This window comes from Armigeres subalbatus, chromosome 1 (genome assembly GCF_024139115.2).
Source record: "Armigeres subalbatus isolate Guangzhou_Male chromosome 1, GZ_Asu_2, whole genome shotgun sequence".
NCBI classification, from domain to species: domain Eukaryota; kingdom Metazoa; phylum Arthropoda; class Insecta; order Diptera; family Culicidae; genus Armigeres; species Armigeres subalbatus.
Window position 1 is genome coordinate 311,486,881 of NC_085139.1, and position 14,767 is coordinate 311,501,647.

Sequence of the window (14,767 nt, forward strand, 5' to 3'; positions counted from 1 at the left end):
TTTCTACCTCTTGAATGTCAAAAAGGCACTCACGGCCGCCATTATCTAGCGCAAAATACTGGATTAGCATTTGCCCTGAAAATTTGGAAAATGTTAGTTTACTCGAAGTTCAGTTTTTCTCAGCTAATGATAAATAAACAATCTAGATATGGTTGCTGAGCAATGAAACAGCGTCGAAAAGGGATCGGCGTCGGAAGCAGTTACTGTCAGATTTATTTATAGCAGCCGCCATTATGGCGAGCGTGGAAAGCTGGATAACAGCACAATTTAAACATTTTGTTATGAAATTCCATCTGGAGAACCTACCTTACAGTCCTATGATTTGATTACATGCAATGGAAATGTCATAGAAAGTAAAATTAAATGATTTTTTACAATTCTATAAAAAATAAACACGAGAGTGTCCATTATAGGAATATTTTGGGGGGTCCATGATAGGGAAGAAGAACGTCCCGAAACGGAACATAAAAATCAAATGAAGTGTCGACTATCCAGTTTTCCGCGAGCGGTAATGGCCGCCAGCTTGCCTGCGGGTTAGTCTCTGATTTGACGTCTGTGGAGGTCAACTGCACCCACCGCTCCGAGCATTCTGACCAATGTGGCAAATAATAAGGTGCTGAATATGTGAATTCAAGCCTTCTTATATTGAGATTCTCACGTCCGAATGTGTGAGTGGCGATAAAAGGAAAACAAACACTCCTAGATGGTGCTACTCAGCAAAGTTTGGGTAAAAATGAATATATTTCCATATATTTTTTGACTCTTTTGCAATCATTGTGATGACTCGATCAATTTTGAGGTTATGAGCAGAAGGAAAACAAACATGTATTTACACATGCCGAATTGAACATCAGTGTGCGAGCGCTAAACGTCACTCATCTCTATACCACATTGATCAAAATGCTTGAGCGGTGGGTGCAGTTGACCTCCACAGACGTCAAATCAGAGACTAACCCCCAGGCAAGCTGGCGGCCATTACCGCTCGCGGAAAACTGGATAGGGAAGCAAATTCCTATTATGGACCCCCAGGGGGTCTACTATAGGGGGAATTCAGTCAGACTTTAAAATGTTTATTTCAACGAATAACGTCGTGTATTTGAGTGTTTTATGTATGTATCGTGAAGAGGAGATGCAGAACTTGGTATTAGATGTCAAGCAGAAAAAATATTTTGAAAATTTCTACTCCTTATGACAAAAAGAGCAAAATTTCGCTACTAGGGGGTCCACTATTGGGCATTTTACCCTACACTGAAAAAATGTGTGAAATATATCGCAATTTTTTTCATGCTGAAATTTTTCACACAATATAAAAACATTATAATCTATTGTTTTGCGAATAAATATGGAAAAATGCCAAATTTTGTATTGTTACGATGCTTAACCACCCGTATATTCTATTTCGAAAACTCCAATTACTATTGATTGAATGGTTGATTACAATACATTGTATTGTGATTCCACTGTTATGTCAACATTAAAATGTATAGTGAATTTATGGTTTACAATGGTAATGTTACATCACCGACGAACCGACGTGTCACCTCATAGAAAATAATTCAAATTTGCTGCCCACGACGCCATGATGAAAAATCATCGAACACTACCGCCACCCCTATAATGGCTCGCGAAGTTTTCGTGGCTCAGCCACCAACCTACGTGTATTAACATTGCAGCGGAGTTGTGTCTTAGCTCATTTGACAGGAGCGATTGCCCGCTAAAGCGAATGACCGTTAAAAAGCGTGGGACAATCAGAGAGCGCCAGTGACACGTCGGTTCGTCGGTGGTTACATTACGTTATATTGTTTTTGTATTATATTTTTTATTCGGGTATAGCCTTTAGGAGGAACACGAGTTCCGGAAAAAAAAGTTAAATAAACGCTTCGTGGTTGTTTGGATATTGATGCTTTGTGCAATGAGGGTTACATCGGACAACGGCAAAGAATGCTTCGTGCCATTTTAAAAGCAGTGCAGTGCAGTGCAGCAGTGCAGATGCAACGCGGAGACATGCGCTTGCGTGCATGGTTGACCATTCGGCTGGTCAATTCGGTGGATCATTACAACGTCCTTATGAAAAATTATGCTTGAATGTTTGTTTATAAATGTATACAAATCAAGTTACGCCCAGGTTATAGCCTATTCAGATTGGGCTATTTATGACTTTGTTAAGTGAGAGGGTATCCAATTATTACGAGGTGTTCAGACTGCAGCAAGATAATATATCTTGACGTTTCCATGTTTCCTCACTTGCACGCTAATACAGGGTTGAACTCAAGGAGAGTTTTAAAATTTAATTTGCGAAATCAAGCATTTGTGTGGCGACAATCGAACATTTTTTTCTGAACAAAGTTTCTACGAAAAAATATAAAAAAAATATGAAAAGGGATTTTCGAAAAATATTTGAAGCTCTCATTAAGGATAATGAGCGAAGCTACATTCATTAGTTGGGTGCGCCGTTATTCGGGGAATCAGACTATTCCTCAATTTATTTTTAAGTTTAAAAAGTATTTTGATTCTGTACTATGATCGAACGGAGATTTGATAGAAAAATTTAGATACTTTTGGGAATTCTCACAAATAAATAAAAAAGGACGATTGGACCAATTTTCAAGAAATATTATCGAACTAAAATGTATTTCCACCAGTATCTCCATGTATGAAGGGCAACTCAGCAATTTAATTTTTTTTTCAAAAATGGAAACTGAACCATTGCGTTCTACTCGACAATCAATGATACAGCTTCTAACAAAATCGAATCGTGTGAATGTGATATAATTTAAACTGGATTTTGGATGAATTAATGCATTACCAATCCATGTTTTATTTAAGGTTATTCTACTTTATATATACATCCCATTCAAATCGTACAGTTGTCCCACGTGAAAAATGTTGAAATCCAAAGTATATTAGGCCATTCAAGGAGCAGAATTGAAACAATTTATGAAATCATGTTTATTCATCAAATATATTCGTTTTACAACCATTCCTACGTTTTAAATTGTCTTCCGCATTGGCCCTTGAACTTTGAAAATTTATTCGATTTGTTCTATTAAATCTAGGTTTAGGTTAAATACTTCATGTTAATTCTAGAGAGCATCTGTTTTTTAAACAATTCATGTTGAATAAGTGGAGAATAAATAATTATCATCATTATTTTTCATCATATAAAATGCTTTCCACAAAACCATCACAATCCGAGTTATTCTTCAGCGTTCAGAAGATTTCCATCTAACATGCATTCGACCCTGCTGCGACAGAAAGAGCATGACTGTCAACTACGAAACGAAATGAAAACAGAGAGAATTTTCTCTCTGGCAAAGAGAGCGTGACGCTTGTCAGTTTTGTTTTGTTGAATTTCTCCCTGCATTCCAGTTAGAACGAAAGCTCTCTCGTAATAATTGTTCGTAATAAATTCTTTTTAGTGGGTATCTTTTGACAGCGCAAAATGTATGGAATATTACGTAAATAATGACATCATAAAGCGTATTTACCCTGAAACGCCAATTATTATTGTCGGCGTAGCACCAACTTAGAATTCGGAAGTCCGGACTTCCGAACCGAACTTTCTTCCGAAGTTTTATCTGTCAAACTAATGGATGCGTTGTTTAGCGCATCTTTAGGGGAATCCAGCGCACTACTTCCGAAGTTGGGAAAGTTGCCTGTATCTGGAGAAAAATCCAACTTCGGTATAAAAAGCGGTATAAATTTATTCCGGATACACAATATGTCATTAATGGCGTAATCTGAATAGGCAAAAGATATTTTAGTTACTAGATAAAGATTGTCGCTTCGGTTCCCTTTGTTCTGCTGTCCGAAACATGTGTGGTACATACCTGTCAAATCGTATGGATTTTCCTTCTTTGACATTTAGCTCCCCTATCCTCGCCAGCAAAAGATGTTCCGGACAGCGACGACAGCGACAATCTTTATCTAGTAACTAAAATATCTTTTGAATAGGCTATTGACCAGTGCAAGATGACGTAGGTTGACAGTTCACAGAGCTTGTTTACAGGGACTTAGTCTCTGGAGCAGCTTTCGGAAAAACTGCTTTGCGATTGATTAAGAATATTGATGTCTTTCGTAATTGATTTATGGTAGGAATTAAAGCATATCACTAGAATATTCGGGTCAAAATGATTTTGAGCGAAAATTACGGATTTTTATTTCCGGCTGATCGATATTAATTCTAACACCCTGTAAACAAGCTCTGTGAACTGTCAAATAAGTGAGGTTAAGTCAAGATCTTGCATTGGTCTATTACACTGGCGTAAATAAAATATGGAAATTCATAAGTTATGCCTTATGAAACACCAAAAGTTCATTTCATAATCGTTTCATAAGGTCCCTATGAAATTCATAATCAGTAGTATAAATTACATACATGTGCCTTATGAATAAAAATGTCTTTCCTTATGAATAGAAATCATAAGGTAATCTTATGTTATTTCATGTGTTCATTCCTGGTTCACTGCGAGGAAAATGTCAACGTCATTGTTTTCTTTTTGCAACACGGTTGACCACATGTTTTATAATTTAGCTTATTCACAAAAAACTAATGCCCAGGTTCCGGATGATCTTCTGTTATCACATGGAGGTGAGTAATAATTGATTCAAAAATGCTGGGATAGAATTCGGAAGAGATTCGCTTGTTGTTCCAAATATGCTCCGATGTTTGACTTCCGCCCCAGTACATACTGTGCATCGGTGGTATCGTAATATAAAAAATGATCAAGTTTTCAATAACTTTTCAGCAGATCCGGTGTTTTCTGGTCCTTTCAGCAGAACCAATGGATGCGGCAAAGGCTCAATGTTAGGGGCCATAGATGAGAAGCTGCTGTACTGTTGCTGTCTGTCCCATTAAATTCCGTTATAACGTTATAGCGGTATACCGACGCCGATAACATCTTGGATAACATATGTTATGCACAATGTCAGCTTACTCGGCACCAAGTTAGCCCACAAACGCCAGCTTACTATTTATCCTGCCACACTAAAATTGCTCTGAAAAATGTCATCGGTAGCATCAACAAAGTATGAGTTTCCTGAAACGGATATGTGTCCCCTAGACTGTGAATCCACAAGAAAATGACATGTTGGATGCAGTAATGCTAGTTGCAAGCAGCCATGGACCAAGTTCGGTATGTTTGTTGCAAGGCTATATCACTCGGGAACAAGGTGAGTTCGGTATTAAATTCAATATTGCCGAATGCAACTTAATATACGCTTTCATACTTCTGCAGAAAACAACCCAGAATGGAGAAGATCATCGTAAGATTTTGCCCTGAAAAAATAAATCCCGCGATGGGTGGAGAAAATCATTTAAAGATCAACTCAGATCGGTCGAAGTTTCATTGACGTCAAAGGATACAAGGATCGGTTCTTTAGATATCTTATCTCAGCACCCCTGTTCAGGAGAGGGTTCTTTTACTGATGCTGCGTTGCTGCATTGCGACTAAATTGAAGTCAATCTCACGTGAACGGGCCAGTATGGTAAGTTTGTGTACTTACTTTTTTCGTTTTTTACTAGCCATACATTTGAAATAGTTTAGTTTTTCTAATAATGTGTGTAAATAGTTTACAGTTCATAAGATATTTTTTCTTGGTATTGCAGAATCTTGAACATCGTATTAGCGAGGAAAACCGGGTCTCTCGAAAGCGAGTTCGAAAGGTTCTGATGCAGGCATGGTCCCCAGCAAAAGGTTCCGATGCAGGCATGGTGCCGAGCAAGGTGCAATCTCAAAACCTTTCTGTGGTGACGTGAATAGTATAATGAACGACTGCGACTGAGCCAACGTTATAAAGTCTCACGAATCTCGACTGCTGAGAACGACAACAGCTGTAAGAAAAAAAAACATCGTGCGGATATAAAGCTTGAAAGATGATCCGGGATGTCCGTCGAGAGATGTTTGCGTTGAAACTATTCGGGACTGAAATCGACTCTTACTTATGCCGCTCGTTATCTGGAAATAGCTTATATGTTTCTTATAGTAGTAGTATTCGGTAGTATTGTGAAGTAAGCTCACATTTCTTTTTTGTAGGGAATAGATAAATAACTGACCATAATTATATAATTTCAGGACCATGAGCTGCGACGAATAGTTCGTTGAGCTACTGCGATGGAATGGACTTCTGGACTTCATCGGGTATCTCTTTTCGGCAAAGCAGTAGCAAACATTCTGAACGACAACATGACCATCAAGAATGTAACCGGAGAACGTCCTTGATATACGAGATGTTGCGGTTGGTTAGCTCCCGGAAATAATTAGGCCTACACTACGAACCGACTTAAGCCAGGGCCGAATTTAGCGAGAAGGGAGCCCCGGGGCCGACAGTATGTGGGGGCCCAAAATGTACAAAAAAGGTTGGTTTTGGTACATAATATTTGTGGGGGCCCGGGGCCACGCCCCCCCCCCTCCCTCTAAATCCGGCCCTGACTTAAGCATTTATCTTGGAATACATATGTAGATCATCAGAGTGAACTATGAGCCGTTTTGAAATGCAAGTACGAAGCAAAGTGTAGTATTGTCTCAGCAAGCACATTAGTATTAACGCATTTGCCCAAAAGTACACGCGGCGCTACCCAAAGGAAACGACGCACCGCGTTTTTTGCTGCCCGTATACTCGATTCTTATGGGGAGATAACATTGCGGCGTTTCCTAGGGTGCGGTTGTTCCTTTCGAATGTGGAACGCCGCGTGGAATCTTGTGCAAATGCGCTTTTGGAAACATTACAACAGCCGCGCGGTGTATCGGATTGACAGCACCCTACAATATACGACTAGGTCAGAAAGTTTCTTTCCATAAACGTAAAATTATAATGTGGATTAAAGCGGAGGTAGAGTTAAATCATGCAGCAATTTTCTGAGGAGATACAGCCTTCAGTAAACGGCAGATAAACATACGACGGTCATCGTTGCCGGCCCTTAGCATTATCACCATCAGTCGCTTCGCGATGAGCGCAACAGTTCGGTCATCTTTATTATCAGCACCGAGTGTAGCATCAGCATGCCAAAACTGTATTAGCATTGTAGTGCCCAAAAACCATCTTTTTAGCAAAATTAAGTTTTTATTAAGTCCGAAAATGCAAATAATTTAAAAAAATGATGTTATCAAAAGTTAAATTGTATAAAGGACCTAACTATCTGTATTTTCAAAATAATATTTGATGATAATAAATCGAAGGAAGTAAATATAATAGGGCTTTTTTAATGCACTAAAACAACTTTATTTTATTTTCACTGGATAAAAATATATATTGATATCGTAAGAATTTCATTAAATAAACTTATGAAATTTCATAAGGTTGCTTAATGAAACTGGTAAGGTAAACATAAGATAAACATATATGTTTATTATGGAGCTGGTTCATCCAAAGTTCATGCTGGTTCATAAGGTTGCCTTATGTTTTTCAAACCGATTCCTTGTGGCTAATTTTCATAAGGCAAACTAATAAACTTCGGAAGGTATTTTACGTGAGTGTACGCCTAAATCACAAATCGGTCCCGCAATGACATTTTTGTATGACAGCGATGATGACAGATGAAATAACAAATCGACGAAATCGATCGCGGTTTCATCGAAAATCACCATTCTCTGTGATTGTGTACGTGCGATGCGACAAGCAAATTTTGGAACAAGTGTGAGTAAAGTCACAGTGCTTCAGAGTGGTGATCCGCAAGTTAGTCGGGACTGAGTTTTCTTCAGCATTTTCCTAATTTTTCTGACGGGAAAATTGACCATAACCAGCTACATCCGCCGTTTTCACGCTTTTGGTGTCGCTGAAAAGCAATCGTTCAATCCAGGAGTGCGTTAAATACGTGCAAAGTATTCGAAATCGACTCTGCTGTCCCAGACCGCGACCGCGAAAAAAAGGAACAGCATCGCATCGCGGAAGAAGAAAGTGTTTGTGTGTGTGTGGAGCACACATCCCTCATCGAAGCAGTAGCGAAAGGAAGATCGCTTTTTCGTCGCAGAAAGTAGTGTGAAAACGACGGAGAGCAGGCGGCGCAGTCCCGGTTCCGTGGACAACACAAGAAAAAAGGGAGCACCATCCAAAAGTCAGTCGGTGGAAAGAAAGTCCTTACACGAATTCTACGCGGCAGAGTATCGTCTAAATTTGATTTGCTACATCTTCCGATCAACCGCGAAGGTAAGTCTTGCGCCGGAGCGTTATCAAGTGCAAAGTGTTTTTGACCGCTGGGAGCGTTTCCTCGTACAATTGGGGATTATTATTTGTACACACATGACGACGGATGATGCCATTTTTAACCTAGAATTTTCAACCCTTCCGAGAGGGGTGTGCGAAATAATAATATGTATTGGCAACAAAGACGTTCTACGGATTACATCGTCGTGGCTTGATTCGGAATGGAACGGAATGTATTCTAGCACGTGTTCTCAGTGGAAGCAGCATTGACCTGGCACGGCAGCATCTTCGATGTGACGCCCGATTTTTCCTCCACTATCGGAGAAAAAATGGGTCTCGGCGAGGTTCGCGGACGCCATAAAGGAGCAGTGCAGAGAGCACCTACTACGACGATGTGTGTGGGAAAATGGTCGAAGAAACGCATACACACTCGCTGAGATCGACTGAGCACTGTGGGTTGAACGGTGGGCAATTGTGGAATAAATATTGTCCTTTTTTATCGAAGACTAGTAACTATTGTTTACAAAATTGTCATTCGAGATAATGATGGTAATTTTCGGCAATCTTTGTGGAATGTAGTCCTAACTACGCAATTTACAATTTTTGCTGTTGCTTTGCATTTGAAAGGAAAATGTAAATATGACCAATATGACCGCTTTCGTTAATCAAAATAAAAATTCCTTATTATGAAAAGGCAAACAAAGGAATTCTATTGTCATCCGGAAAATAAGAATGTCGAATCTTGTTACTCAGCTAATTACCAATTATGATTAGGATTATAATCTTTGAAAATTTGACCGACAGATTGGAAAAGACCTTCCTTAGCCTAAAGATGTACCGATACAAACCTATAGATTAGTTTGATTCTCGGACCGTGTTAGAAAATGTTCGGTTGGGTTGTTATCACTGTGTATAATGTATAATGATGTTTACTTTAAAAAAAATTACAAACTGGAAGTTCTGAAGGAATGGCAGGTATAAACCCGTATGGGACTGCAACATTTTAGATTCTAAAAAAATCAATTAAATCCATTTTGTGAAGTTTTTTCTATGTTTAGAAATTAAAAATCAGATTATATTCTGAAATTTAGGGGAACTTAGGTAATAACTTAGATACATTCATTCTTTTATATCAGTAACAACAAAACAAAAAGAGAAACATTTGATGTACAAACATTATTTTGTTGTACCTATCGCTATTTTTGGATTGGTCACAATTAAAAGAAAAAGGTTATTCAAAATTAGATAATCCTACTTTGAACGGGAAATTCCATAGCCCACAGTATGAACATAACTCCACAAAAAATGTATATTTCAGAAATATATAAAAAATTAAATAGAAACAATAAATTATGTATTTAATGTAACAACCCAATCAAAATGAAAATCACCGGAAGAATATTTATGAATCACGAATGATAATATACTTTTATATCGCTGATAAAATTAAAGTTTGTTCGGTGTTTGATACAATTCGCGACTGTCACGCATACTAATATAAGTCAAATCGCGACTGACGAAAAATCCAGCAACAGAGAATGAAGAAGGGAAAAGAAATGGTTCTGTAAGTAGGTATATTACACCTTTGTCGCGTACAATATACCATGCGTTTTTCTTGTCGGAGGCGATGGTGTTCTGTCCTATGGTGCTATCTTCGAGGTACCTAACAACCGGAAGCGGTATCTTTCGTTTCTAAACAGATGCACCTCGCTGACGACCAGGCGTACTCTCCCCCACCTAGGATTACGATGTCGAATGTTGATCGCTAGTTTCAATAAAGAACCTTTGCCAAACGCCTACTTACCTGTGGTGGCCGTGGTATGTTCTCCCACGGAATAAAATCACAAATCGACCCATTTTTGTGGTTGTCACTTTTATTGTCTAACGAGGTCGCAATCTTGGGTAGTAGGACAGGCAGGATAGAAAGAACTATCTAGAAACGCCATTTCTGATCGAACCAACAAATGTTTGTGATTTTCGAAATTTTTCTTATTACGCATTATCGTTCAGTGGTGTCGGTCTGAGTAATTGCTCATAGATTTAAAAAATAATAAATCCGTTTCTAATTATTGTTCGCTTTCTTTTTCTTCCAGACTGAAAATCAACTGTTGATAGTCGTTGGGAAATGGTAATGGAAGCACAACCTTCACCGCAAAGCGTTGGCCGCGAGTTCGTGCGCCAATATTACACTCTGCTGAACAAGGCGCCGGATCACCTGCACCGGTAAGTTCCTTTCGGGACACACTCTTTTCAAACTATTTTTGCCGAAATACCTAAACAACTTTTGTCGTAAAGTTCAATTCCAATTTGCTCAAGAGAGAATTACCGTGGAGCTACAAAAAAAGCAATATATTGCTAACGTTTAGTTTCAAGGTGGGTAAAAAAATGGGGACCCTGACCGAGAATATTTGTCAATACTTTATATGCGTTGATAGAGATTAAACCCTCCGTTACCAGCCCTTAGTTTGAAAAACGAAAATAAAAATCTTTTTGGCTTTTCGCAACTTTCACCAATAGAAGCAGAATTTTGGAGCTTGAGGTTTGACGTCTTGATTCCGGAGTTATTTCGGATTTAAAATGGGTGTTATCTTTTGGCCATTTTCCATAACCAGAACGCATACTTCGGAAATGATTATTTTAGATATTTGGAATGGAATCGATACATAAACGGCCCTTCTTAAAGCGATGACAGAGTAAACGCGACGGCGCGATGCGACAGTGCAATTTGATAATATTTGTTATTCCTTTACGTGAGTCGCGTCGCACGTCGCGTTTACTCTGGCTTCACCTTTTAGCCGTACGGTAAGATGCGCGGCTACAAAGCAAGACCATGTTGAGGGTGGCTGCGTTCACGGTCTAGCAAATTTTCGGGTTGGAAATTGTCTTGACTTCCCTGGTCATAAAAAGTATCGTCGTGTTAGCCTCGGGCTGAAAGTCTCCCTAATAAAGACAATAATAATAAAAAAAAGCCTCATGATATACAAATGCAGAAATGGTAACTTGGCTTAGAAACCTTGCAGTTTATAATTGTGGAAGTGCTTTATGAACACTAAGCTGCGAGGCGGAAATGTCCCAGTGGGCGTTGTAATGAATGAAGAAGGAGACGCATAAACTATGCCAAATTTGATCAGGAATTTAATCGGTTCAAAATATGGTAGTTTTGTACTTGGTCATATTTTAACAGATTGGAATCTATAAAACTGTTTACCGGTTCAAGGGTCAATTTAGAAAAAAAAGGTACTCGGTAAGTCCGTCTTACCCCCCTCTTACTAACCGTATAATAAAATGATTATTATTATTATTTATTCAGACTAAGGCCGAAGTGGCCTGTGCGGTATATAAGAGTCTTCTCCATTCGGCTCGGTCCATGGCTACACGTCGCCAACCACGCAGTCTACGGAGGGTCCACTAGTCATCTTCCACCTGATCGATCCACCTTGCCCGCTGCGCACCTCGCCTTCTTGTGCCCGTCGGATCGTTGTCGAGAACCATTTTCACCGGGTTACTGTTCGACATTCTGGCTACGTGCCCGGCCTACCGCAGTCGTCCGATTTTCGCGGTGTGAACGATGGATGGTTCTCCTAACAGCTGATGCAACTCGTGGTTCATTCGCCTCCTCCACGTACCGTCCGCCATCTGCACCCCACCATAGATGGTACAGCACTTTCCTTTCGAAAACTCCAAGTGCGCGTTGGTCCTCCACGAGCATCGTCCAGATCTCGTGTCCGTAGAGGACTACCGGTCTAATGAGCGTTTTGTAGATTGTCAGTTTGGTACGGCGGCGAACTCTATTCGATGTCTTGCGGAGTCCAAAGTACGTACGATTTCCAGCCACTTATGCGTCTCCGAATTTCTCTGCTGGTGTCATTTTCGGCAGTCACCAGTGAGCCCAAGTACACAAATTCTTCTACCACCTCGATTTCGTCACCACCGATGCAAACTCGTGGTGGGTGGCTCACATTGTCATCTCTTGAACCTCTTCCTATCATGTACTTTGTCTTCGACGTGTTGATGACTAGCCCGATCCGCTTAGCTTCCCTCTTCAGTCTGATGTAGACTTCCTCCATCTTCTCAAAGTTACGTGCCATAATATCTATGTCGTCGGCGAAGCCAAATAGCTGGACGGACTTATTGAAAATTGTACCACTCGTGTTAATCCCTGCTCTTCGTATTACCCCTTCCAAAGCGATGTTGAATAGCAGAAACGAAAGACCATCACCTTGCCGTAACCCTCTGCGGGTTTCGAAGGGACTCGAGAATGCCCCTGAAACTCGAACTACGCACATCACCCGATCCATCGTCGCTTTGATCAACCGTGTCAGTTTATCCGGAAAACCGTGTTCGTGCATTAGCTGCCATAGCTGGTCCCGATCGATTGTATCATATGCGGCTTTGAAGTCGATGAATAGATGATGTGTGGGCACGTTGTATTCGCGGCACTTCTGCAGTACTTGGCCAATGGCGAACACCTGGTCCGTGGGGGAGCGTTCGCCCATAAAACCCGCCTGGTACTGCCCCACGAACTCCCTTGCAGTTGGTGCTAGTCGACGGCATAAAATTTGGGAGAGTACCTTGTAGGCGGCGTTCAGCAATGTGATTGCGCGGTAGTTGCTACAATCCAGCTTATCGCCCTTTTTGTAGATGGGACACACGACACCTTCCATCCACTCCTGCGGCAAAACTTCCTCCTCCCAAATCTTGGTAATGACCCAGTGCAGCGCTCTAGCCAGTGCCTCACCACCGTGTTTAGATAGCTCTCCTGGTAGTTGGTCAACCCTAGGGGCTTTGTGGTTCTTCAGCCGGCCAATCTCCTCCTGGATTTCCTGGAGATCCGGAGCCCGTAAAATTATGTCCTGCGCGCGTTCTCCCAGGTCCATCACCATACCGCCATCTTCGTCTGCCACATCGCCATTCAGGTGTTCTTCATAGTGCTGTCGCCACCTTTGGATCACCTCACGCTCGTTCGTAAGAAGGTTCCCGTTTATGTCCCTCCACATATCAGGCTGTGGCACGTGGCCCTTGCAGCAATCTCGCCCATGCTTCATTATTCTCTTCCACTAACTGCTCACATTCGCCGTCATACCAGTCGTTTCTCTGATCCGGGGCCATCGTGCCAAGTGCAGCGGTTCAGGTGTTCTTCATAGTGCTGTCGCCACCTTTGGATCACCTCACGCTCGTTCGTAAGAAGGTTCCCGTTTATGTCCCTCCACATATCAGGCTGTGGCACGTGGCCCTTGCAGCAACCCCGCCCTTGCTTCATTATTCTCTCCCACCGCCCGCCCGCATTCGCCGCCATACCAGTCGTTTCTCTGATTCGGGGCCACCGTGCCAAGTGCAGCGGTTGCGGTGCTCTTCCGTTTGAAGTGCCACTTCCAGCTGCTGCGCGTATTCTTGGGCTAGTCTACCGTCTTGTAGCCGCCCAATGTTAAGCCGCGGCGTCCGACTTCGACGCGTGTTGTACACCGTCGAGAGTTTTGAGCGCAGGCATACTGCAACGAGGTAGTGGTCGGATTCAATATTCGCACTGCGGTAAGTGCGGAAAATTGTACCACTCGTGTTAATCCCTGCTCTTCGTATTACCCCTTCCAAAGCGATGTTGAATAGCAGAAACGAAAGACCATCACCTTGCCGTAACCCTCTGCGGGTTTCGAAGGGACTCGAGAATGCCCCTGAAACTCGAACTACGCACATCACCCGATCCATCGTCGCTTTGATCAACCGTGTCAGTTTATCCGGAAAACCGTGTTCGTGCATTAGCTGCCATAGCTGGTCCCGATCGATTGTATCATATGCGGCTTTGAAGTCGATGAATAGATGATGTGTGGGCACGTTGTATTCGCGGCACTTCTGCAGTACTTGGCCAATGGCGAACACCTGGTCCGTGGGGGAGCGTTCGCCCATAAAACCCGCCTGGTACTGCCCCACGAACTCCCTTGCAGTTGGTGCTAGTCGACGGCATAAAATTTGGGAGAGTACCTTGTAGGCGGCGTTCAGCAATGTGATTGCGCGGTAGTTGCTACAATCCAGCTTATCGCCCTTTTTGTAGATGGGACACACGACACCTTCCATCCACTCCTGCGGCAAAACTTCCTCCTCCCAAATCTTGGTAATGACCCAGTGCAGCGCTCTAGCCAGTGCCTCACCACCGTGTTTAAATAGCTCTCCTGGTAGTTGGTCAACCCCAGGGGCTTTGTTGTTCTTCAGCCGGCCAATCTCCTCCTGGATTTCCTGGAGATCCGGAGCCCGTAAAATTATGTCCTGCGCGCGTTCTCCCAGGTCCATCACCATACCGCCATCTTCGTCTGCCACATCGCCATTCAGGTGTTCTTCATAGTGCTGTCGCCACCTTTGGATCACCTCACGCTCGTTCGTAAGAAGGTTCCCGTTTATGTCCCTCCACATATCAGGCTGTGGCACGTGGCCCTTGCAGCAATCTCGCCCATGCTTCATTATTCTCTTCCACTAACTGCTCACATTCGCCGTCATACCAGTCGTTTCTCTGATCCGGGGCCATCGTGCCAAGTGCAGCGGTTGCGGACGCTGCGCCTAGCTGCTCTTCCGTTTGAAGTGCCACTTCCAGCTGCTGCGCGTATTCTTGGGCTAGTCTACCGTCTTGTAGCCGCCC

At 42.0% G+C, this 14,767-nt stretch overlaps 1 protein-coding gene and 1 long non-coding RNA gene across 4 annotated transcripts in view; both read left to right on the top strand.

Moving 5' to 3' along the window:
- The first annotated feature begins 4,270 nt into the window (after positions 1-4,270).
- On the top strand, positions 4,271-7,176 carry LOC134217764 (uncharacterized). Of its 2 annotated transcripts, none has more exons than XR_009981157.1 (5): positions 4,271-4,591; positions 4,749-5,172; positions 5,238-5,487; positions 5,609-6,010; positions 6,075-7,176. It is a non-coding gene; the product is annotated as an uncharacterized LOC134217764 (long non-coding RNA). The 2 variants fall into 2 exon arrangements; XR_009981159.1 differs by having other exon boundaries at positions 4,752-5,172.
- A 461-nt stretch (positions 7,177-7,637) lies between these two features.
- LOC134207923 (ras GTPase-activating protein-binding protein 1) overlaps positions 7,638-14,767 on the top strand; it is a 33,601-nt gene continuing 26,471 nt past the window's right edge. The window contains exons 1-2 of one of the 2 annotated variants that reach the window (XM_062683997.1): positions 7,638-8,145; positions 10,236-10,365. In XM_062683997.1, coding sequence (XP_062539981.1) covers positions 10,268-10,365 — 98 coding nt within the window. In that variant the 5' untranslated portion in view covers positions 7,638-8,145; positions 10,236-10,267. The remainder of the gene's footprint in view (positions 8,146-10,235; positions 10,366-14,767) is intronic. The other variant, XM_062683996.1, reaches the window with a different exon arrangement.